We start from the raw sequence: 26,295 nt of genomic DNA on the forward strand, positions 1-26,295 counted from the left end.
GGGAAAGAAAATAAATAATATTTAACTTCAAAACTTGCACTGTGCACCTTTAAAAAGGTCAGAGATCAAAATTTAACGATAATGAGACTGAGATCAACTGGAAATTGCATCCGTTGGAGAAATTACACGAAGAACGATCTTTTGTTTACCAGGAAAGTTTCTGAAAAGAACAAATCAATAGAAAACATGATGGTGGTAGTTTAATTGAGCAGCTTTGGGACCAGGACCACTTTCTGTAATTGATGGACCCATGAATGATTTTGGCTCTCCAACAGGAAATCCTGAAGGAGATTGTCCAGCAATCAGTTTGTGACCTTAAGTTCAAACACTGTTGGGTAATGCAGCTGGAAAATGATCCACACAACACTAACAGGTCCTACTTCTAACAGCTCAAAAATCGAACATGAAGGTTTTGGAGTGGCCTAGTCAAAGACCAGCCTTAAATATGATTAATATGTTGTAGCATGGACGTAAACCAGCCTTTCAGGCTTTGAAACGCTACGATGAAGGTAAATTAAAACAATTCTGGAAGGAATAGTGGGCCAAATTCCTACTACAGCGGGATTGTTAACAATTGTTTCTGTCTGCGGTAACAGAACCAGGTTTTAGGTTTAAGGGGGCAATTACTACAGGGCCAGCTTGGTTTGAAAGGTGCCTTTCCTTCAATAAATGAAATTGTTATTTGAAAACTGCTCTTTGTGGGAAAGTGCTCTTTGTATTTACTCAGGTTATCTTTTATTCAAATTTATTTGATGCTTGGAAACATTTAGGTATTAAAAAAGAAAGTAAAACAGAAGAAATGTGTTTAAGGGAGGAAATACTTTTTCATGGCACCATAAATATGTTTAATGGACCAGATATGAAACAGAACAGCAGAGTCATGATGAGTTTCTCAGCTGGACTCCTAATCATTGACGAATCCCAGCCAAAAATAACAAAGACGGAGTTTTTTTTTTCTTCAGTTAGGCCCCAGTTTAATCTGTATTGTTCATGCATCATCTTAACAATGTCCGCCGCAGTCTGAGCAGCAGGCACACCTGAGGGCACAGTCCCGAGTTTAACCATCAATCACACCTTTATGCAGGTAGGTGTTTACCTATCAGTCACACGCCGGTGGAGAATGGACACCAAAGACAATGGGAATGTCCCTTTGTGTCCCCCCTGACAGGCAGGAGAGGCTGGATAAACGTTTGCACAGTCGCTCTTTTAATTAAGTCTCCGTGGAGCTCTATTGCCACAGGAATTCAACCTCCAGCTCATGACCATCCTCACAAAAATGGACATCTGGTTTCCTAACAGCGGAGTCAGCTTTGGAGCACAGGCGTTCTCCAGAATTATGGAGCAAAGTTGAGAGGAGAGGCATGCTTTTCGGGAGTCCCTCACTGACGGTGTGGTTGAGTCACGTCACAGCAGCCGAGTCCAAACTTCCACGGGGACAGAGCCTTTCCAGGACGGCCGTGACGGAGTCGTTCTGCCAGGACGTTTCACCTCATCAGCACGACACAAAGCAGAAAACACAGCTAAGGAGGAAAGTGCAGAGACATGGGGTTTCTCTGTTTACACCCAACGCTTCCAATGAGGGTCGAACAAGCCCAACCTGCCACGTCTGAAAGCACTAATGCTATCGTGTGTCAGTTTGGCTTGGCCGCAGCCAAGCTGAAACGTTGAAAATGAAAGCAGAGCGGCAGCGGGACACATGTGCGGTGTCCGGTCGGTGCCTTGGAGTTGGGAGCGCGCCCTGGAAGAGGCAGATGTTCGCTGTGGCCTCGGGCTACAGCAGATCTATAGGCCTCGCCATATGGAGGTGGATGGAGGGATTCAGCTTGTTTCCACAGGCCCACAAAGAGCCCATTCATCAACCACGGGGCAAGGAGTAGGGCGTAGCTTGCCCCCTGCCCCATAAATGGACCACACAACAGAACCCTCTAAAGGGGAAACCCTGTGTAACTCTAGAGCTGAGAGGTGACCCCTTAAAACAAGGGAGGAGACTTTCCATCTTCTGCTTTGTGCCAGCTTTCATGGTCAGAGACGTCTTGCCACTGCGACCCTGCTCAGACAGAAAGACGGTTCAGAAGTAACAGCTTGCCATCTCTGTGTCCCAGGGCTGTTGTTGCTGACAGAGGGCTTTGGACTCCTCCCTCTCTCACCTGTCCTGCTCAGTGCTCCAGGCTCCTATCTCTTCATCTGCAGCTGTCAGCAGGTCACAGAGGGGTGGGGGGGTGGTAATAGGAAAGTAAACAGGGTCCTCCTGGCTCAGCAAAGAGACTCCACCACCAACACATCCCAACTCTACCACCCCGTTGTCACACAGCCTGCATCTGTGCAAGAAAGGGCCAGAGCAAAACGGGCCTACGGAGCTCTTGACCTTCCCAGACTGAGTCCTTGTAGACCTCTGACGACTGCAGCATCAGGATCCAAAGTTACCAAAAATCTACAAATGATCTTCTGAACATTACAACTCCCAAAGACTTGGGTCGTCCAGAACGGATAGTCATCGCAACACAAGATTGTTTTCCTGATAATAACAGCCCAATATGAAGTGAGGAGACGGCAGGTTTTAACTAAGGCTGCACAATTAATCGGCTTTGAAATATAATCGCAATTAAAAAAAAACGCAATATCCAAATCGCAGAGGTCTGTAGTTTTTGGCTATGTAACAATTAGTGAATCAGACACGTCCTTTAGGTGTCAGTAAAATGTTTAAAGTGGGTTTGCCTCCACATGGAAGGGAAGAGAGTTGCAGCAGTGAGATAATCTAATTTTATTACTTGTTTTATAGTTTATATAATCATACTGTTTTACCAGAAACTATCAGGAATCTCACCATAGCATTAAGTAGCGGTCAAACTTTTTAATACATAGACTTGTTGGTTGGTTGCACTTTATGTTCAACAAGGTTTGATGTCCAACTCAATTAAAAGCTGTTCTCTTGAATAACATTCTGATTAATAAAAACATTAAAAGTTCTTGTTTTAAATAGTCCTTGTTTACAAGAGGCCATTTTTGTTGCTTGTGGTTAATGCAGAGAAAAGTCAAAATCAAATCGCAAATTTTGGTTGAAATATATCGAAGGCAGAACGCAATCATTTCTGCTCCGAGTTGAGACGCAGTGGCTCTCTTAGCACCTGATCTGCACAGCGATGAAACAGATTGATTTGTTGTTTGTATATGTTTAAAAAGACATGATAAATTAAACTGAAAAGAAATAATTGCATAAATCGCATTATTACGATAAAAAAAATCGCAGTTTGATTATTTTCCAAAATCGTTTAACCCTAGTATTGGAACTGTGTATTGCACAGCTGTGACCATAACTGGGTGGGAACAAATCTGTCACCAGCCACATGGTTAGTAGTTCGATGAAGCCATCTACTAGCAAACAAATCATAATGACCTCAAAAAACTACCCAGATGACCCTGATCAAAAGTTAAACTGGAAGGGTTGGACTGATTACCTACACCCGAGTTGAAACACATGACTTTACCCGGCTACTAAAGGTAACCACTCTCACCGATGCAGTGCTGCACCCACATTTGCATTAATAGCCATCGGGAACACAAATGAATCGTCAAAGGATCTGATAGAGAGCGTCGCTGAACTTCACAAAAACAGGGAAAGGATGTCTAAAGATGTCTAAGGACTGCATAGTGCCAATCAGAAGTGTTCAAACTCACATTAAGAGGTAAGAAATTAGGGATTCTGGTACACCAGCAGAAATTTTAGCCCCGACTGCCAGAAAACGGTTTAGGATGTAAAGAAATACCCCACAAATAAGAGAAAAATAGGGCAGCTGTTAAACAACAAGGGGGAACTTAAAGAAAAATGGACTGCATGGTCAAGCTGTCAGAAGAAACCCATTACTACACCAAACACAGAGGCAAGCCTCAAAACCTCTGGAACAAAGGACCATTTTGGGTTCATCTCAAACATGCAGTTCATGCAAGACAGCCCAAGAATTTTTGGAACAAGTGACTTTAAAACAACCTGCCTGAGAAACTGAACGGCCTCTTCCGCAACGACCAGCCAGGACCTCAAGCTGGGTTAGGGCGAAAGAGGACTAGATCACGTAAACTTTGGATCAGGGTCAATAAGGTAGTTTCTGGCATCATCAGGATTTAAAAGGAGCAAATAAGACTGTTTGATATCACGTTTAGTTTCGCCAAACTACTAACCATAAGGGGAAATAAAAGTTTTTTAATATATTATAGTTCAGATTAGTGCTGGACGATAATTGAATAACGATATATATCGATCGATCGTTAGACGTATATCGATGATAGAAAAAAAGGGTCAATAAAAAGTTCAATATGATAAGTTTTCCTTCCTTTTGCATTCTAGCCTATCATGTAGGTTAATATTACAATCATTACATCCTCCCAGCCAATCACAACACAGACTGTCACCAAGCTCCGTCCCCTTCAAAGAGTTCAGAGAACGTGCGTTCTTTTTAATTTTTAAAAACTTGTACTTTTGGTAAAATGTAGGTTGAATAAAGGGTTGAGTTTGAACTCAGTGTTTGTGTCTTTATCTGAAAATAAGTCGCTAAGCAACAGCATAAAATGGCCAGGGCTGCACTTTAAATATATGTTTTGAATTTGTTGATAATCATCTAAGCTTATATCGATCAACATGATTTCTATTTCATCGATATGCTTTTTTTTCCCTATATCGTCTAGCCTCAGTTCAGATTCTATGAAATATAACCAGAAAATAAATTAAAAAATCTATTTCTATCAAGATATTTAAATATTTGAGTACAACTGTAAATTTCAATCTTTTCAATGGAGCGTCACTGTTTGCAAAGGTAGTCTAGTATTTGTCCAGAATCAAAGGCTGCGTATAGATCTATAAAAACTATTTAACACTTGCATTTTATATCCACGTCAATATGACCAGGTCTTAATTTACAAACTTACTCATTTCAGGGTTTCTGTTTCTAAATTCTCTGAAAAGTTCAATTCAATTCAGCTTTTTTCTTTCTTTTTCTTTTTTTACATCAGATTCATACAGAATCCACATTCAGTTTAGATCAATTCAGTTCATAATGATCCAATCTTACAGTTTTATTCAGATCAAGTTACAGAAAAATCTATTTGATCCCAATTAAAACAGAATAATCAGTCTGTTCATCACATAATTGGTTAAAAGTTATCTACAAGCAGACGTGATTTATACATTTTACCAGACAAGTCTCAAAAGCTCTACCAAATGATATTAGGGATGGCAGAAATAAAATAAAACAACATAAATATTCTGTTGCACCGGCTCTCAGCGGGAGCAAAGCCAAGGTGACCTGAGCCAGGACACCACTTGAAATTGCTTCATTTGCAGAAATCGTTTTAATTTTCTGCGTGTAGCGCTCCATCCAGACCGAGGCGGGAGGAGTTATGAGCCCTGCTGACCTGATGACGAAGCACGACCACATCCAAAATGGTCCGCTCAATAAGCAGAAGACAGGGTCGGAAAAGTCATGCTCTTCTGGCCGCTGCGGCACGACATCCGCTGAGAGCACCGCTTCTCCGGTGGTCATGTCTGTGCTGCTATCAACAGGGGACGGAAACAAAACTAAAGCCTGAGACCCTAAATTTAAGTTTATCAGTGCAAAAGAAAAAAAAAAATTCTCTTTATCTGTGATGAAACATTTCTATTCTGCTTGGATATATGTCCTGAATTGTTTCTTTTTTCAGGAATGTTTCATTCTTTTGTCACATATATGAGGTTGTTTTTGACTCTGTTGGATAATTTAAGCATTACTAGAAAAAGATTTATGAGTAACAAGTTTGAACCTGTAAATTTAGCAGATTTTCAGCACGAAGTCACGTGGAAGACGCTCAATCGGAACCAGTTTAACGAGCCCGATTGGGCAAAAAGAGAAACAAATAAAGCGGATACGACACTAAGCTTTGGTTAGAACCTGAGTAGCTAAAATATATAGAAAATAAATCTACGGCTTGAAGTGTCCATCCATTCATCCTTTAGCCAAATGTTATATTATCTATAGTCTTATTTGACTTATAGGATTTATCTGAGCCGGTCTTTATCCAGGGTGGAAAGATTAAACAACAAATAGCTGCAATGGCCTTTGAGTCCAACTGGGTGCAAAGTTTTTCTCGCCCACACAATACAGACTGAAATATCTACAAACTCCCTCCCTACTACGTAGCCATCACCGAGCTTCTGGCATCGCTCTGGCCAGACCTTTAACCACGGTTCTGGGACAGACCCGGTTTCTAAACAATCCAGAAATGTTCAACAGGGTTGAGAAGGAGCTGTGGAAAGACCATTCCAGAAAATTAATGTTAGCTTGCTTTGCCCGTCCCCAAACCAGTTGGACATCATTGTCCTACTGGAACACTAACCGTACTCAGGTGTCAACCATCTGACCCAAAAGTTTGCCTTCAAATGAAAGGAAGCTCATTAACATGTTGAGTGACCACCAAGACACAAGTCCGCCATAAACTGGACACCGTCGGATAATCACTGTGATGGTCTAGCCGACCAATAAAAAAGCGCTTGTTTCCAAATCAACGTCGTCAGGCTGGACTTGATTCTGCAGCGCCACACATGGACAAACCACGATTTTCTGGAGAAATGTTCAAGGGTCAGATGAGACAAGGAATGAACTGTCCGGCCACAACTAGAAAGCATGTCTGGAGGAGTCAAGGTGAGGCTTTCGAATCTAAGAACATGCCAAGCATGGCGGTGGCAGCATCATGCTGTGGGGCTGTTCTGCTGCCAGCGGTACTTCAGCCCTGCACAAGTGGCCAGATTTCTCGATTTGTGCCATTCTCTTTTCCATTTGTGTTGTACTACGATGAGCTTAAAACTGGACTCTACCACATGTGTCCTGAATTGTTTACATTTCAATTGCTGTACTGTGAAATCACTGCTGCACTTTATCCTGAAACTATCCTGCAAAGTTACTTCATTCTGAAATCCACTGCAATTCACTGAAATTCTCAAGCTGTATGCAAACGAAATTTCGTTCTGTAAGCCCTCTGTGCATACAAAATGTCAATAAAGTTTGTCTAAGTCTAAGTCTTATTTACATGCATACTTCATCCACTATGTTTAATAATGACTGCAGCCTCGGGGACCCCCGTCCATCCAGCCATGCATTGTCTTCCACTTTTATGAGGTTTTTTCATGGGGCAACAGACATCCCCATCGACGTCTTCCAGCTCACATGGTCCCTCCAGCGAGTTCATGGTCTGCCCCTGAATCTCGTCCCACACTCCCCATTCTCCATATTTCTGTAGGATGGATCTCTTTTAATCGGAGAAGACTAGAGCACGTGTGACTTTTTATTGCAAAAGCTTTGTCTGGTAATTTAGCTTGTTTTTATATTTCAAACCTAACATCATATACAACTACTGCTTATGTTAAGAATTCAATTCAAACTGGTAATTATTCCCAGTAAGTAAAGGAAATATGGTAAAATAGCCATTTTCTTTCTTTTTTTTCTCATCTGCTTTGCAATATGTTAGAATAAAAATCAAGCTTGAGACAATCTTTACAATATTGTTACCATAGTTAACGATTATGTTGAAGTAAATTCACTTTAGTTTATTTATGTAGCATGGATTCTCAGCTAACATCATTTCCAGGCACTTTACAAGATAAATAAGTAAATTTTTATACACAGACACAATTTAAAAAATCCAATCATTTTAGAGTCATTCATCTAGTTTTCAGATATTGTACACACCAAAGTTGTATTGTTGCAAACATTTACCATCTTTCTACTTCTTATTTTACATTAACTTCTGCATCGGCTTCAGAATATGCTTTCTACTCAGACTATTTTATCTTATGTGTTTATGTGTTATGCTTTAAGCCTGACCAGGATTCAATGGAAGAAGCGACGCTGGTTCTCAATGCCACGTTTCAGACTAAATCATGGATGTCCAAACTTTTGTCATGTGGGCCAAATTCATCATGTCAAAAAAATTAAAAAAATAAAAACTACCACAAAAAAGGATATCGTTATTTTTTGAACTGCTCAACAATACATTAAGCAATGTATGAAATAAATTTGTAAATCACAATGGATGGATAAATTATGGCTATCCTCAGCAATCAGAACTGGATTTGGGTCACTCTTTGAAAAGAGTTCAATTGTTTAGTTGATTAATTAAAAGATTTAGATGCACCAAAATCTGCTTTTTGAGTAAAAATCACAGGGCAGATTTGCTCTTTTTTCTTAAAAAATGCAAAGATAATGCAGAACGCCATAGGTTATTGAATAACAACTTTGTTCTAACATATTTTCATTGTTAGAATATTTTGCTGGTTATAAATTTTCCTAATTGAGCCACAAAAGACCCCTGAGGAAGTTTGCATTCCTCATATTATTATTATTATTATTGATAAATACACTTTGAAAGTGAAAGCAGTATGTTTGCGACACTTCATGATTTTCCATGTAATGATCTAAATAAATTATTTTTACAGACGTGGATCGGCCATAAATGTCTGAAAGGAGCAGACACTCAAACGCCAGCCGGTCAGCTCTAAGCTTTGACGCTAAACCCAGAGAAAAGCATCTCAACATTCAGATTTCCTGAGGATTAATCCCTAAAGTCGACCCGGCTTCAGAGAGATGCTGCTGCTCTGCGGTTCGGTTCGGTTCGGACGGGTTTTGGACTCACAGCGTGTGGCCGCAGACGTTGACCATCAGCTTCAGGGACGGGTTCCGGTACTTGGTGGTTTTGCACCTCGGGCAGCCCTGGTCGTCCATCTTTTCTTTTTCTGTTATGTTTTTCCTTCTGTCTGCAACACGCTTCAGAGAAATGTCAACATCCGTCAGCCTCCACTGAAGGCGAGCTGAAGCGTCACACGTAGAACGCTCCGACTGGAAACGCCTTCAGTAACATTTGTTCCTACTCCGCGGACAGCCGTAGTAGAGGAACTGAAACAGTATATATATATATATGTATATATGTATATATATATATATATATATATATATATATATATATATATATATATATATATATATATATATATATATATATATATATATATATAACATTTTAGACCATAGCTTTAAAATGTTTATATTTGCTTATTGAAAATGAGAATACTATTAGATTTGATTTGACCACTTCAGTAAAAAACAAATAATACATTTTTTTGGAACATTTAAAGGAATTGGACAGTTTATTTTGTAAAACTGCTAAGAATAATCTTCATCGTTTCATTGTTGTGTTAACATGGCTATAATCTGATACTTGAGCTTGAGCTCAGCTTGTTCACAAATAACCAATCATTCATGACTGCTTTTAAACTCAGCCAATTAAATTTGACCCCCTCTCACAGAATCCACCAAATATGTGATGAAGCATTGTTGTTGGTGGTGAGGGTCTTACCAGGAAATCAAATTCTGCTTAAATAGTAAATGGACTTCACATAGCGCCAGTCATATTGACCACTCAAAGCACTTTGCACTAGAGCGTCATTCACCCCATTGCACTCACCAACACGCACAGATTCAGACCCAATAAGCAGATCAGTAGACAGTGCCTTACCCAGGAGGACGTCGAGATGTGACAGGAGGAAGCTGGAATCCAACCAACAACTTTTGGTTGCAAGGGGACTATACTCTTGCCACTGAGCCAAAGTCACTTAAAGGGGACATATCATGCAAATTCCACTTTTTTGAGTCCTTAAATACATGTTGTTGAGTACTTGGAATCAGTAGGAATGCAGAAAATGTCAATGTTGACTCTCCAGGTGCTGCGTAGGTATCTTGTAATTCTTTTAAGATATTTTTTTCCAAGCCACCCAGATTTCTTTGTTTTTTTTTTATTACATTCGCTAAACTATTACATCACAGTGTTTGCCGTGGAACCTCTAAACGAGGTCATGGACTTCCAGTTTACCAGTCTTGCAAATCCACCATTATTTTTTTCTCAGAGCAATTTTGTAGTTCAAGCTGAAGGATGCCGAATCTACAAGTGGAGAAGTTTTTGTTTTTTCATTACACCGTCCCCCAGCATACTACAAAAATGCCCGAACGGAGTGGAGTTGAACGCTCTGCAACCTGGAGGGGAGCAGGGTGTGAAGTGCGACCTTGAGATTTAAAGAGACAGCACTAAAACGAGTTGCTCTCAGACGCACCTCAAAACAGGGGAGGAAATAGGGGGGCATATGGAGGTAAATTAATGAGGATTTCAGGCCAAGACATTGTAGTTCCACTTTATATAGACCACAAACAAATGATTTCAATGTGAAAAGGAGGAACTGAGAAGCACGATATGTCCCCTTTAAGGCTCTGTATACAATCTTGGACTAGTTCTGCACTCTACCTTGTGAAATTTGTCTTTTTTTTTTTTTTTGGAGATCTCTTGTCCACAGCCCCTTTAGATGGCATCACAGACTCTCTGGCAGATAAATCCATCCACCTCATCAACAACTGCAGTTCCATTTTGGAAAAAAGCCATCCTGCAGCATGATGCCGCCACCACCATCTTTCATTGGAAGTTAATTTGTTGCTGTTGTGTGTTGTCTTTGTGCCAGAGATATATCTTGCAATTAAGTACAAAGGTTCCAGTTTGGCTTCATCGGGCCATAATTTATTATGGCCCAATGCAAATGCAGATTTCAGGAGATTGCCAAGCCTGGAAGTTTTCTTTGAAAGACAAAAAAACAATTCTGCTTTGTATTTTTCAGACATATTGTACGGAAACTAAACGAGGCTGTTGTTTTATGCAGAACCAGGATTTGTTGGAAATACCTGCGGTTGAGTCAACGTTTCTGTTGGCCTCTTGGATGCTTACCAAACCAGTTTCTGGCTCATGTTTTTATAAATTTTGGACAAAAGCCCAATTTTTGTGTTGTTCCTGATCTCCCACATTTTTAAAAATTGATGATTACTTTTGATGATTAGGTTTACTTTTCTTTAAAGTATATTCAAAGAGCACAGGTCTCTCTTGGAAATGACACAATGTGTCTCAAGGGACTAACCTATATAAATTAATGAGTAATTTAAAAAAAAATAGCCTTTTGTACTTTTCTCCTGACTGTCCATTGACTTCCTTTGAGACTTCACTGGAAAACATGATTTAGCTAAATGACGACATGGAAAAGTCATAATTTTCCAACCCCATTGGGTCAGCTGGTCATTATCTCAGGTTGATCAGCTTTACTATCATTGATGGAGTAAATTCAAAGATATTGAATGCAGAGAGAAAATCAAAAAGTGTTTGGAAAAATTTGGGAGCAGACAGATTATTGCATCTTTTTATACTTAGATTTTTTTTTTTACTCTGCTAAATGTTTAGGTTTTCCAGCTGAACTGTACAGAATTGGGTTAAATATTGTCAAAATGTTGCAATTATTCATCAAAGTCTCTTTTTACCACCTGCCGTTATAACATAAGCGTGTACACTCTGCTTATGTAAATACAGTTGGAATAATCTTGTTTCAGAGACATTTTTCTTTTTATTGTAAAATGTATATCTTCAAAAACTTTATTGTTTGAGATCTTCCAAACTGGTCACAGTGACCAGTTTGGAAGATCTCAAACAATAAAGTTTTTTGAAGATATACATTTTACACGGCCAGAGTAAATCACATTCTCAAAAGTAATGTTAATTTAACTGTCAATGCAGGAAAAAAAAAATCCAAAGTTTATATGGCATATTCCATGTTTATTCATGTATATATGGTTATTCATTTTAAGTTCTATGTTAAAAATAAGTGGGTATAGACAATGGATAGATGGGTGGATAGTTGGTAAATTGTCCCATTAAACCATCTTAAACTTATTTGATTTAAGGGAATAAAAGGTCATTGTGATACAACTGTGTCATTGTTGCCTCAGATTTCTGCACAACAGTATAAATAGGATGAAAGCAGAGAGTTGCAGAGAGTATTGAGGAGATATTTAATGAGATATTTAGTGCAGCAAGGCTAGTTGAGAAAAAAATATATCTAACATACTCTTTCCAACAATGTTTGTCATGTTTTTATCCAAATAGTCTGTTTTTATTAACGCCTTCAGTTTCATATTTCTATCAGTATGGTGCAATATGGTTGGTTGTGAGAACTGCAAAATAGCACAAATAAAATCTAAAAGATTAATTAATTGAACAGTTGTGGATTACATTTTTTAAAGATTATTTCTCCAAAGTCTGCAACAGGTGACAGAAATGTTGATGTGACAGTTCTGTGAATCTTCTCCAGTTTATTACCAGTATAAACTCATCACAACCAGTTTACTACCATTTAATTCAAGGTTTATGTTAAACACTAAACATTTAGAATTATACATACACGTGAAAAAAAATCTAGATTTTCATTGTGTCACATTAGATTATATCAGTATTTAATATACATTTTAAAGTATAGCTGTTATTCTAAACAGGCCAATAAAGCTGTAAGAACTTGTAGATTTGTCATTTTGATGCTTGCCTTTAAATAAAGTGCTACATTCTGAAGATTTGGGGTGTTCCTTTTTAAAGCCTGACCATTAAAGTTTACCTGAAGTCTAACTCTGGAAGTACCTTATCTGCTGCTTTGGTGAAATGGTCAGTTTGAACATAAATATGAGGGTGGTGCTTTTGCAGGAACCGTAATGTGCTGGTAGAATCTTGATCTGCTTGTAACAATTAAAACGTTTGTTTCAAATTTAAATTCGTTCCCAGTAACAGAAAAAAAAGATTTTAAACGGCAATGTCCACATGTGGAGTAAGATTAAAATCAGTCCGTATTTCTTTGTGATGTTTTGTTTGCGTTTTCTTTAGAGAAACTTAATGAGAGCACTCCCATGTTTCCCCCTGGGTTTCCCTGCCTTGATGTGGGAATAAAAACACTTTTGTGCATACCTTCATGCAATGCAGCTACTGAGAACAGAGGCAACAAGAACTTCCCGTTCCCACGATCCCAGGAGCACTCACCTTGCACAGGTGAGCACCGGGAATAAAGCCGTGCTGGAAGCTCCGTGACTGACAGCTGAAAGCCAAACATTCGCGCATGAATCGCGCTTGCTCCTCCCTCGTGGGGCCCTCAGCGGCCAATGGCGTGGCTCTCCTTCAGATAGACCCCAGCGTATCTCCCTCCAGCCCCAGTCCCCGCAGAGTAAAAGTCACGTTGGAAGGAAGAGGGGAGAGAGATATCTGCTTACAGCTGCTGTCAGATATCCGATCGGGTTCGCATGGCGAGGAGGTAACCTGATCGAGCGGGGAGGAGTGACTTTGCCAGGGAAGGCTCGAACAAAAAAAATGTCTTCTTCTTCTGCCGGAGAGGTCACGGCAGTGAATGACATTAAGAGGGAAAATGTGAAGGAGGTGGATACGCGGGAGAGCATCAAGCTGGTGGCGCTGGACGCGGCGGAGTTGTCCATGGAGCGCACGGCTCCCAACGCCGACGCGGTGCGCACGGAGCTGCTGGTGAGCGCCGCTTCCTCCCTGGCTTTCTCCCCGGAGCAAGTGGCGTGCGTGTGCGAGGCGCTGCAGCAGGGGGGCAACGTGGAGCGGCTGGCGAGGTTCCTGTGGTCCTTACCCCAGAGCGATCTGCTCCGCGGCAACGAAAGCATCCTGAAAGCCCAAGCCCTCGTTGCCTTCCACCAGGCTCGCTACCAGGAGCTCTACAGTATTTTGGAGAACCACAGTTTTAGTCCCGTCCAACCACACCTTTCTACAGGAACTGTGGTACAAGGCCCGGTACACGGAGGCGGAGAAGGCGCGTGGGAGACCCCTGGGCGCCGTGGATAAGTACCGGATCCGGAGAAAATACCCTCTCCCCAGGACTATCTGGGACGGCGAGGAGACGGTTTATTGTTTCAAGGAGAGGTCGCGGAACGCGCTGAAGGATCTCTATAACCAGAACAGGTACCCGTCTCCAGCCGAGAAACGGAATCTGGCCAAGATAACCGGACTCTCCTTGACCCAGGTCAGCAACTGGTTCAAAAACAGGCGGCAGAGAGACAGAAACCCGTCGGAAGCGCAGTCCAAAAGGTGAGGGAACAAAGGAAAACACGATGCACACTTTTCGTTCTTCATCTCAGACTTTTTTTTTTTTTTTTTTACCGGCCAAAAATATCTGTGCGTAAAAGGCGCATCAGAATAATACATTTAATTAAATTCAACTTCACACTTCTCTTTGTAAAATAACCCAACATAACTTTCTGCACAGAAAGAGCATTTTAAGCTCCTTATCCCTGACTGGTGCGTAAAAACATAATAATTCTGCCATTTAATCGTTTAATGGCTGCGAATGTCGCTCCAGACGCCGTATAAGCGTGGACGTGTGAATTATTAACAGGCGATAGTTAAGGAACAGAAAAAGCTTTAGCAGCACGCTTTTAATGTTTTGAAATATGAAGCTGTTGCCGTTCAGATCCGGTTTCAAGCGAAGCCGAGAGTCATGGAAACCAGAGGCAACAGAATATCGTCAAGCCTCAGAGTTCCGACTGACTGACAGCCAGGCGGGAGGAGAAGGTAACTTTGAACAAAGAGTTCAAAAGGCGACTCTGGATGAGCCTGTGCGTGAACACACAAAGATCAGAACATAAATTATTTTCATGATGCCTTTTTTTCCCCCCCTCTCCTGGACTAAAAGGATCTCGGAGCTTCCATCAGCTCCGCTTCATCTTATAATCCCGCAGACACACACACACTGAGATGTGAGGGTTGGTCTTTTATGTTTTTCCCTGTGTGAACAAAGATGACGCACACCTGGTGGAGCTGACCCCTCCTGCCCCCCCTCGCTCTCCCTCACTCATACACAGGCACAGACAAACGTCTTTATATCACTACAAAGATTAATATTCATGGGAAAATGTTTAGAACCTGTGGATTCCTTAAGGGGCCCACATGTTTTTTTATATATATCTACAGTGGGGGTTTGGTTGTGCGTGTGCGCGCCTGTTTTGGAGGGAGGGAGGGATGGAGGGAGGGAGGGGGGGGGGGTAATGGGGTGAGAAAGCAGCTGTTTTAATCAGTCTTTATAAAAGGAGACTGTTGAGTTTTTTTGGTTTTAAAGACGATAACTGCTTAAAACTTAAAATGTGGATTTAAGTTTAGCTTCTAACCGGGTGAGGCCGTTTGCTGTTGACTTTTGCCCCCAGAATTTATTGCGCCAAATGGTTGCAGGGTTGTTGCTTCTGTCAGAGCAGCTCTCCATGAGGTAAAAGGGGGCTCCGCATTCACAAACAGGCAGCTCTTTAACTGTGTAGTAATACAGATCTGCAAACGTTCAGTCTTTCATCTCTACAAGCTTTTATTCTTTACCAGAAAGAGAGAAAAAACACCTTCATGTCAGAATCGTTTTCTTCCTTTAGTCGTACAAAATGTAGCGCCTTAGCTTTTGTTCTCTGTTTTCTGACCTGTCTTTTTTTGTTTGCTTTCACCCTGCAGTGAGTCTGACGGAAACCACAGCACAGAGGATGAGTCCAGTAAGGGACAGGAGGAGCTGTCCCCTCGTCCTCTCTCTAACTCCTCAGACGGAGTGATAACCCACGGCAGCCTCCCAGCTCAGACAGGACCTCTGGACGGCGGGGTCGTCATCCAGCAGATTGGTGACATCAAGATGTCCACAGGATCCAGCGGCGGCGGCGTCTACAACGGCAGCCTGGCAGCCACTAATACCTCCTCCGCCATGTTTCACAATGGCGGCTCGTCCTACCTTCACTCACCTGGAAACATCCTCTTCAACGGGCTCAATCTGGGCATCCAGCCTCTGGCGTTCAACCCTCTGAGGCCGCCCGGCGGGGTCCTGCTGGGGGGCTCTGGGGGGGACATGCACATGCAGACGGGCCAGGAGAAGGGACTGGGCGGTGCCGAGGAGTCCATCTTGCAGTACTCCTCCTACTCAGGCTGTGTGAACGGGTCGGAGGTGAAGCTGGAGGGGGTTCACACCATGGCGGCCCAGAACGGAGGCTCATCAGTCCTCACCTTCAGCTCGCCGTCTGGAGCTCTGCAGCTCGGCGGCTACAGTCTGGTCCAGGTACCGAGCGGAGTCCCCGACAACGATGGCAGCTCGTTGCTTAACAGCGACGTCGGTCTTCCTCCTCTACAGCTGCCGTCTGCTTCATCTTCCTCAACAATCACACAACAGGGTGAGCGCCTGACCCATAATATTACGTTTGAAAACATTTGTTGAAGTTGTTTTTAAAATTATGAATAAGATGCAGAGTTGTAATGTGGTCTGTGACACAAATAAATGTATTTTTTACATTCTAACTAATTTGGGGAAATGTTTTCATAATATTCTTTATAAATTGATGCTTATAGCTTAAAATATACATAAAATTTGATCCAAGGAAAATAATATTCCATTTTTATAAGGTTAAAACAACAAAACTAGTTTTTTTCACTCTTGTTTGATAAGGCGGGAGTGTAGTAATTATCAGTCTTGTCTAAATGCCTTTAAGGGCATTAAACCAACCAATCCCACTTATTATTAAAATCAAACCACTTTCAATATTCATCATAGGGCTGGGCAATATGGAACAAAAATAATATCTCTTTATTTTTAGCCTGAATACCAATACACGATATTTATCTCAATATGTTTTCTTTTCATAGAGTAATTATAAAAAGGCATCTCTGAGTCAAAGCTTTATCCCAAATGTCTCACAGGCACTTTTTTTTAACAAACAGCTGTAAATAAATATGAGAAAACAGCTGAAAAATAACCTACTGGAATACATAAAAGTATAACTATAACGCAACAGAGACCATTTTGGTATAAATGGTATAGTAGTCTCATCTTAGATCTCTTTTTAAAATACCTCGATATTTTAATAATCTCTATATATTGCTCAGCCCTAACTCATCAGTGAAGTAAATTAATCTAAAACATTAACTACGCAATTCCTGAAAGTTTTAATCAGTGCTTAAAGCTGCAGTTATATCTAAGAACAAGCCGATAATGGGTCAGTTTTGCATTTTATCCCCCTATAAACCTTTCTCACCCACCTCCGCTGTTACCACCCAACACATCAGAACCGCTTCATTAGCCTCTCTGGGTTTAGGCTGCAGCACATGCATCTTTCTAGAAGCGACGATCTGTTTAGATGAGTAAAAAAGGAGCTCCGAAGTCACCTTCATTATGGCGTTGCTCTCCAGCGCAGGCAGTGAAGGTGTGTTCTGCAGCAATGAAATGCACGAACAGGGGAAGAAGAAATTACAGCACTTAATGTGACATAAAGCAGAGAATGGAGAGCAGAAACCCCCACCAGAAAAGCAGAAAATTACAGCTTCCCTTTGAGTCCTGGCAGACTGGAGCATTTGTTCTGCGGGGCACAGCGGGGTCGGGCTGAAAAAGCACAAAGTGTGTGGGACATGCAGCAGTAATTCTGAGGAAAAGCTCTGTGCAGAATGTTGCGCTGCTATATTTTCATTCACAAATCGATCACTGTGTTACTACTTCATCTACCGTGCCATACTCCAGATGAGCAACTACAGCCTCTGCTCACAGACATTTATTACGCTTTTTTTTTTACTTCATTTACACATCTTGGGGAAAAAAATCCTATTTTTTCTTTTTACGATTGCTTAATTCAACTGAAGGATTTTTTTATGTGCATCTGTGAGAGCCTCGGTTTATGTTTATTCCAGTTTGTTTATAAGGTTTCATTCATTGCTGGTGTCTACTGCTTGTTGTTTGAATTATGTTGGTTGTTTTTCTGTTTTACACAATGTTGTTTTCTTGCACGTTACTTTTAATTAAAAAACATAAAAAATCTGACCCTGGGTCTCGATAAGATTTACCTGTTGAATTAAAGGTAATGTTAAAAAATAAAATATAGTGTGAAACAAAAACAAATCAGTGAGATTTAAACAAGAGACAGAACCGTTGAAACTAAATATCTGCATAAACTGCATTAAAAGGCTTTTTTCTCTCTTCATTGTCTGATAATAAACCAGATCAAACTGTTTTAGGGCAGTTAGGTTTACTAAAGTCATTCTCAAGTCATCACATTAATTACAGAGACATATTGTTAGAAATGTTCGTAGTATTATATTTACTTTATTTAGAAGTTTACCTAACCAAAAATAACCATCCCCTCTCACATTTGATATGACCTTGTAAGCCTCTGACAGGGTAATTCTAGGGGTGGGGCACGATAAACAAGCAATATTTGACTCAGTAATGGTAACTTTTGACAACTAAATCAATAAATAGATACAAATCATCAAATCAGCTTACTTATTTTGACTTTGACCTTGTACCAGGACCGCTGTAGCTAACATTAGCTTTGGAGTCTGAGGCGTTTTGTATTGGGGGTAATAATGCAGGCTTGAAGTGCTGAACATCCTCTGCATCTTCTTTGTGGCTGAGAAACGAACTTTAGCGCCATTCCTGTCCTCTACCGGGCTGGAGTGTGGGCATTAGCCTCGAACACATCATCTAAAAAAAAAAAACAATCTGAAGAAATCAGTAGAGATATGAGGAAGAAAACTCTGGACCTCTATGGCTCCCATTCTTCCTTGGGGTATAATTTCCAGATGTCTGAAGGTGGCCAATCCGTCTGGTCGAACATTCATGCACAAGTAGAAACATCAGGGAACTGTTTGGCTTTTAAATCTGAGCTCAACTCTGAGGTCCGGTGGTGGCAGCATCATGCTCTGTGGGTGTTTTGCTGCCAGAGGGACTGGTGGGCTTTACAGAATTGATTGCACATTATTTGCACAAGCACAAGCAACATTGCCATTCTGATGGACTGGCGACTGGTCTAGGATGCCCCCCTGTCTCTCAACCAACGACTGCTGGAGATAAAGTAGCAGCTCCCAACCCCACCCCCAATTTATGACAAAGAAATTGGTCTTCCAAATGGACAATGGCCCTAATTGTACCACCAGATTAGTTGCAACGTGCCTTAAGGACAACAAATTCAACGTTCCCAAGATCACAAAGCCCTGATCTGAGTCCCATAGAAAATATGTGGCCAGAGGTGAAAAGGTGTGTGCAAAGGAGGCGTCCCATAAACCTCACCCAGTTCCACCAGTTTTCTCCGGAGGAATGGGCAAACCTCCAGCAAACTGCTGTGAAAACCTGAGGAAGGACGCACAATGTTTGTTCTTTTCCTTTTGCTAAATCCACACAGTTCAAAGAAAATTCTGTCAACTGCCAACAAAATGCATCAGAAGAACATTTTTAGTCAAATTGTACAAACAATTAGGGATTATATAAGAATTTACCATAATTAGACCATTAAAAGAACGGCTGAGACATGTTGTACCTTGTGCGTAAATATTTGGTTTTAACTGTATTTACTGTTTTTTTTTTCTTTTCATTTTTTTTTACAGGCAACATGTCTCTGACCAACTCAGCAGTGAGCTCCTCGAGTGAAGAGTCATTCCAGGCCCAGGACAAGCTGACGATGACATCTCTGCACCACAACACCGTCCTCTACAGCATGAGCAGCCAGGCGGCCATCAAGAAGGAGCCTCTGGATGGGGGCATCTACTCCTCGTACCACGCCGGGCTCCACCTGGACGCCAGCGGTCAGATCAGCTACGCCGGCGCCGACTCGGGGCGGATCTCCTCCAGCCACGGCGCCACCGCCACCACCGACGCCGCCGCCGTCAGCTCGTCCAGCTCCGAGGCGGAGGTCTACACCACCCTCACCAACAGCACGCCTCTGATCGGGCAGACGGAGCCGGACAGCCATCACCACCTGCAGCCGACGGAGTACCTCGGCGCCCACGAGGTGCACCGAGGCACCCCGTCCTCGCACCTGATGGGCCCCGGCATGAACGCGGACTACATGAGCCTTTCAGAGAGCAAGGCGGACGGCTCAGGGCCCGGGGGGATGAACGAGATGGTGCGGGCCATGTGCGGGGAGCTGGAGGCTGCAGAGGGGAAGGAGCTAGCCAAACTACAGACTGTGCAGATGGACGAGGACATGTCAGACCTTTAACCTCAGACTTTGAAGCACTCACACTCACCTGAGCAGTCCTATGATGAATCTTTTTACTCCTCGGCGTGTCTGTGTGCGCGTGTGTGTGTGTGCGTGTGTGTGTGTGTGAGTTTTTAAGCATTGATCTCCTTTAAATTATTTGCTTTTATTTGACTTTTAAGGTGCACTCTAGTCAGAAAGGAGCCGTGTAGACGGTCTGCTTCGGGTCATTGTGAAAATTTAAAAACAAAAAGACATTTTTTTTTAAAAGAACCCACCCCCCCGTTCATGAGAAGATGCATCGGGACTGTTTTGAGCGACAAGAAGTAGCCGCTGCGCGAGTTCGAGCCTCGTTTAAATGGGCATTTTTATAGACAGCACCTGCTGCTTCCCGTTGAGTGGATGTGATCTGCAGAAGCAGGTGCTGGAATGCCTCGGGTCACGTGACCGGGATGTTCCTCCAAACCTAATGCGTCATGTGGGTCGAACCAAAAAGGTCACTCTGGAGGGGGAAGAGGGAGAAAGTTATGAGTTGAACCGCTTCACTGAAGGACTGGAAGGGGGTCGGTTGACAAACACAGAAAGGTTGCTGGTTTAGGAAGAAGTGTCCTTCAGGAAGCACTTTAATTTAATCTAAAAGCTTCTCAAGTCAATGCAAAATGCTGCTTTTGTGCTTTATAACACATCGGAAACCTTGACTGTGGGAGAGTGAAGACAAGCGTGCCTTTCTGTGACTAAAAATACTCGACTTCGTGGCTCTGTCTTTGGCATTTGCACTACCGCCATGACATTACGGTGTTTGAAACAACCGCTGTGCTGGACTGTTTGTCATGTGTGACACATCCAGAAGAAATGCCCACTATTGCAGCCCCGGCTCCGGTTTCATGTCCCCCTCATCGGCTCATGACACAGACAGAGATGATGACGTCTTTCATTCTGAGCTGTTTATAACGCCGCGGCTCGTAGTGTCAGGGTTCCTACGAACCGAAGTCTGGGAAAGGATTGGAATTTGATTTCAGCGTTTTCCAGGTGTTCATGAGTGTGAGAAAAGGAGATGAGTTTGGAGGAATACTGTTTTTTCCAGACTTTTTTCGTATCATATTGTCTAGACGTACTATCTTTCCTTCCTTTCTTTCTTGTGTTCTTTCCTTCTCCCCTTCTTCCTTTCCTCCTTCCTTCCCTGTGTTTCCTCACTCGTTTCCTTCCTTTTCTCAATTCCTTCCCCTTCATTCCTTGTTTCTTTCCCTGCTTTTCTTTGCCTTTTCTTATGTCTTTCTTTCCTTTCCTTTCTTTAGTTTCATGTTATTGGTGTCTTTCTTTCTATTATTTGTGTCTTTCCTTCTTTGTGCCCTTCCTTTGTTCCTTTCTTTCCTTGATTGTGTCCTACCTCACATCCTCCTTTGGGTCCTTCCATACTTCCTTATGTCCTTTTTTTGGTGTCTTTTATTATCTCTTTTTCCTTTCTTGTGCCCTTGCTTCCTTGTATCCTACCTCATTACTCTGTTCTGTTCTTTACTTTCTTGCATCCTTCATGTTTGTCTTTCCTTCCTTCCTTCCTCCCTTCTTTCTTTCATTGTGTCCTTCCTTCTGTTCTCTAACTCCTGGTGCCCTTCCTTTCTCTCCTTTTATCCCCTCGTGTCCTTTGTCCCGTTCTTCCTGTTTCTGGTTTTTCCAGTTTCCATACTTAAAGGTTAACCACTGTAGAAGATAAATTCATAGCGTTCATTATGTTTTATATTTTGAAATGAACATAAAAAAAACTGAAAACTGTCTGGAAAGCTCCTGAATTTCTTTATAAAAATGTGTAGGAACCCAAACTACCTTTTCTGTACCCTTCCCTATAAAGCCAGACTGAAACAGCACCAGGGTGAGTGTGTTTCAGACAAAAGGATTTTCTGTTGCTCCAAACTTAAAACAGAGAGATTGTAATCATTTGTCTTTGCACAGCATCAAACCATTTCATTAATACGAGTGCCTTTTACATTTGCTGTGGGTGATTCAGTCAACGTGGCGTCGGGGGTCAGAAGGTCTAGCATCAGACAGAAGGAGGCCATTTGTCCAGCGACTCTTAAGTTTTCCAGACAGGACCTGAGGTTCTCACAGTCATAGGTGAGCATGTTTCCTCCTTACAGCCAACTCATCTCATGTTTTCATGCCAGAGACGCTTCCCGTCTTCAGGACGTCTGAGTGGACCTTTCAGTGAAAGATTCCTCAGTGATTTAACGGTACAAACCAAAAATTATGAGCAAAAAGTCTTTTTTGTTGTTGTTGTTGTTGTTGTTGTTTTGTTTGTTTTTTATCTTAGTTTGAATTATATGTTTGTTATCTGAAATTATGTGAATGTATTTTTCTAAATCTATGTACTGCAATAAAAGTTTATATTTATAAAAATGTAAAAGAGGCCGTTTTATTCCTTTTTGCGTATGTGATTCACTGATGACCCACTAACATTGTGAGATTATGGAGATTTTAGTGACACAGTAAGACTGTAAGGAATGCCAGTTTACAACAAAAAGCACATGTCCTCCCAATATTTAAAAGTCCAGTGTTGCCAGATTGAAAGGACGGGGAAGGGGGAGGCTGCTCGCAGTAATCCAGCAGACCTTCTGCAGCTTTCTGCAGACCTGCAGTGATCGTTTGCACATGCTTGGCAACCTGGACTTCATTAGGCCTCCTTTTCTCATCTCGGCCTCTGTAATTCAAATAAACAGCAATGAGATTTCCAGAAGTAAAGCTCCTCTTGGGTGGGGGGTCTGTGGCGTTCCTCAACTCGGTCCAAACCAAAAGCTTTTCCCCTAAAATGAAGGCCAAACCCCACCAGCCCCTGGTATCTCCAACATATGGAGACACGAATGTGAGCTGCTGTCACTCACTCAGCTCCCAGTGCAGATTTGGGTTTGGATTTATTGCACATTTGTATTTTCCGTACCCAAATATGTATACGAATATGTATAAAATGTGGGCATGGAGATAAGATTGAGGCAAAAAAACTTGGAGAAAGGATTCAGCAAATAATTTGTTTTTAGAAGTGTCTTCATGGTGGATTGACTGGATATGAGCTCACCGATGACCTGAATAAACAGAAGCTGTTTGTCTGTGCTCACTGTTGAGGAGCTGGAGGGAGGGGGGGGGGGGGGGGGAAATGGTAGCAACTATAGCGGGAAAAAGGGAGGGAGAGGCAGGCACCCAGGATAAGGTTACCTGTGCACAGGTGACCTGGTCGCCATGGGCAGTGGATTAGCTGATTGTTGGGTATCAGGTAACTCCTCCTGTAATATTGAAGAGGGTGAAAACAGCTTTGTTGGAGCCCTGAACAATATCCCATTTGCAGCAAGAGCCCACAGTCTGCGGCTCTCACGGGGAGGGGGCCAGAGGACAAACTCCAAATTCAACCTTTTGTGTTCAGAGGAGAACAAAGATGAAGCTGACTTGAACATAAAGTAAAAAAAAAAGAAAAATACAATTTTTTTTTTACGAGGTTTTTTTTTAACCTCATATCGTTGACTCATTTTTATTTGCGCCACAATTAAACCGAAAAACCTAAAACCTGCTCGTCCGAGCTGTGAAAAGAGAGGGAACTAATCCCAGAACTTTGGCCTTATTAAAAACAACGACCCCTGATCTTTCAGATGGTTTCAAAGTTGAACATTTAATGCGGCGCAGCAGACTGCAAGCCACATGTAACATGACCTGGGGAGCGAGGCACTCCACCACTCTGCGTCCCACTAATGAGAGGCCAAGGGGTCAGCGTGGTACCAGCCGGCTGCAGACCCACCACTTTTAACCGAGCCGGTTCTGACAGAAACGTCGCCTGGTGCTCCATAAATGAGCAGCGGGAAAGCCACTCGGACGTTTATTTCAACCATAAGACAGCAGTTGGGACTTTTCTCCACTCCTGCGGCGGAAATACGTGCAGCTATCTGCTGTCGCCCATCACTCAGCTGAAAGCATGCAAGCAGCGCATGATTCACAGATTCGTCCTGGATGGCAGGGACAGAGAGCATAACTCATGAGGACAGTTTTAAGCGCGCGTGTGTGAAGGAGGGGGGCAGCAGCAGCAGCTGTGAGGCAGCATCAGGTCCGGTCAGAGGTGTTTCCCAAAGAGAAACCAGCAGGCTGTAACAGGAGCAGGAGCCTGGATGGCCGGAGAAGACCACAGCTGCTGCATGACTCCTGAACCACCACCGCCACCAACAACAACAACCCATCCTGGCCTGTGTGACTGCACAGCGCCCCCTCCCTGCCAGAAGCTACATGGGAGCTGCGTTGAAATCCTTCATTGTGTCTGTTTGTGTTTGTCTGCCTGCCTCGTTTGTTTTATTTACCAGCCCTGCAGCCAGAAAGGGGAGCCTCTTTAAAACCAAATGTCCTCATCTGCACACCCGGGGTGGGTTTACCGAGGCAGAGCTCTGTAAAAGCCGCCTCTTAATTGCATATTTGTGGAGGTGGGTCCTCTGAGGAAATGCGTAATGATTTTTGATGGTGGTGGGGGTTTGGGGGGGCTAACCTAACCCCAGCGCACTTGTACCAGGTCTAATTTTCCAACATGACAGGAACTCTGTTAAGCTGATAATTGCAGCTCCAATTTCATTTAACTCACTCATGTCAACAGTTGTGTTTTGTTTTTGATGGAAAGGAGCGGCGCCTTTTCTTCTTTTTCTGAGGATTTACTGAATGTCTCCAGCTTAATAAATGCTCCAACATTTCAAAGAATATTTAAAGCATTTCTTGGGGAAAAAAGATGCATTGTTTACAAATTACGCATTTATATTCGATCTGTTAGATTATAATTAGGGAAACAAATGCGAGAATGCATTTTATGTTTAAAGACATCACTGTGAGGCCTGTTTTGAGTTTAAACCTTATAGAGATAAAAAATATTATAATAATTACTTCTCTGTTCCTGTAAAACAGCTGAAATCTCACTTTGGTTTCAGATAGAGAACAGCATCTGTTCATTAAGGCAGAGGTCCATTCATAGAAAGAAAGAAAAAAATAACCCCATGCGGGAAACTGCAGTTTGTTTTTCATGGTGACATTTTTATTACCCGTTTTCCTTTTTTTTTAAATACAGCTTTTTCTGCCCCTTCATGTGTAAAACCCATTTTTTGTTGTAAAAATGTGACTCTGTCGACATCATTTCTGTAACATGTCCTAAGCAAGTCTCCTGCAGTTTAAATGTGTGAAAACCAATTTGAAACAAACGGAGGAATGCCAGGGCTGATTTCTTTCTTTCTCCTTTTCTCTTCTTTTTTTTAATGATGAAATGTTCTGAGTCACTAAAATCTGAACATCTAAGATTTTCAGCAGCCCCGAGCGCACAAAAGATGCCTTTGTGTTCGTTTTTTAAAGTTAATAAAAGAGTCCAGAGGGGGGAAAAATGGATCCTTTCTGCCTGTAAACCCCTTTCTGAGAGGAGGTTCCGAGTGATCGACTACCTAAGGATTGCTTTACTTGTCCGGGTTGTAGAGAAGGCAGCGCTGGCCGCGGAGGTGGAGGAGGCGGAGAGTCCACATCGTGAAATAATCTGGCCCCCCGGCTGCGGGGTTAAAGGAGGAGGCGCGGCGCAATGTGGTAGAGATATTAGAGAAACCCGAGAGCCGCTCATCAGACAGCTCATTTACTGAAGCACTGAGGTTTTACACAGCCCAAGACCCAGCCTGAGCCCACTTCAGAGTCCACATTCCGCACAATATCTCCTGCACAAATACGCGCACTTGACACCTTTTTTACGCACCCAAAAATATTAAAAATGTTAATATATATATATATATATATATTATATAGAATATATATATATATATATATATATATATATATATATATATATATATATATATATATACTAACAACAGCTGCCTTCAATTGGGGTCAAATTTGTGTTCTTTTTTCTTATGCAATTCACTTCAGGGGTTTGTCTATTTATTTGTCTGAAACAATATTGATTTGATATTAAAAAAAATATTTTTTTGTGACGTGAAGCTTCATCACCAAGAGAACCTGACGCGTTCAAGAGGAAAACAGCTTCATCTGGATCACTAAAAGTAAAATATTGCTGTTCTTTATCCCTTCTTCAATCATTGCCATAGAAAGAAAAAAAATATATAAGTGGGACTAACAAAAATAATCAATTTAGGTTATTTCCATCATCTGAGCAGCTCTGTGTTCTTCACGTGTCATATTTAATTTCATTCAGATTCTTCTTTAATTATCTTCCCATAAATTGCCAAGATAAATAACTAATAACCACAAGATCACCCGTTACAAACATTTGAGATCCACATTTAATCTTAACACTGCTTCATCCTTACATATAAATTGCGATTTCTTGGGAGGGTGGGTTGGGGCAGGGGGATAAAATTATAAAACTCTTAATAAAGCTAAAAAGTTATGCGGAATGAAAGCTGAAGGGAAGCTCTGTTTCAGACTTTTGGTGCAGATA

General features: G+C 41.9%; 2 protein-coding genes across 2 annotated transcripts in view; one reads left to right on the plus strand and one right to left on the minus strand.

Moving 5' to 3' along the window:
• The window catches only part of mnat1 (MNAT1 component of CDK activating kinase), a 59,499-nt gene extending 46,431 nt beyond the window's left edge, over window positions 1–13,068 (minus strand). The window contains exons 1-2 of the mRNA XM_021317485.2: window positions 12,904–13,068; window positions 8,653–8,783 (exon numbers count right to left, since the gene is read on the minus strand). Coding sequence (XP_021173160.2) covers window positions 8,653–8,783; window positions 12,904–12,981 — 209 coding nt within the window. The 5' untranslated portion in view covers window positions 12,982–13,068. The remainder of the gene's footprint in view (window positions 1–8,652; window positions 8,784–12,903) is intronic.
• A 13-nt stretch (window positions 13,069–13,081) lies between these two features.
• six4a (SIX homeobox 4a) lies at window positions 13,082–20,117 on the plus strand. The gene is given in 4 exon segments (XM_036150932.1): window positions 13,082–13,623; window positions 13,625–13,962; window positions 15,364–16,064; window positions 19,261–20,117. Coding segments are annotated over 4 exon segments (2,049 nt in total). The 5' UTR covers window positions 13,082–13,227; the 3' UTR covers window positions 19,875–20,117.
• The last annotated feature ends 6,178 nt before the right edge of the window (window positions 20,118–26,295 follow it).

The sequence above is a fragment of the Fundulus heteroclitus genome, chromosome 19 (genome assembly GCF_011125445.2).
Source record: "Fundulus heteroclitus isolate FHET01 chromosome 19, MU-UCD_Fhet_4.1, whole genome shotgun sequence".
Lineage (NCBI taxonomy): Eukaryota > Metazoa > Chordata > Actinopteri > Cyprinodontiformes > Fundulidae > Fundulus > Fundulus heteroclitus.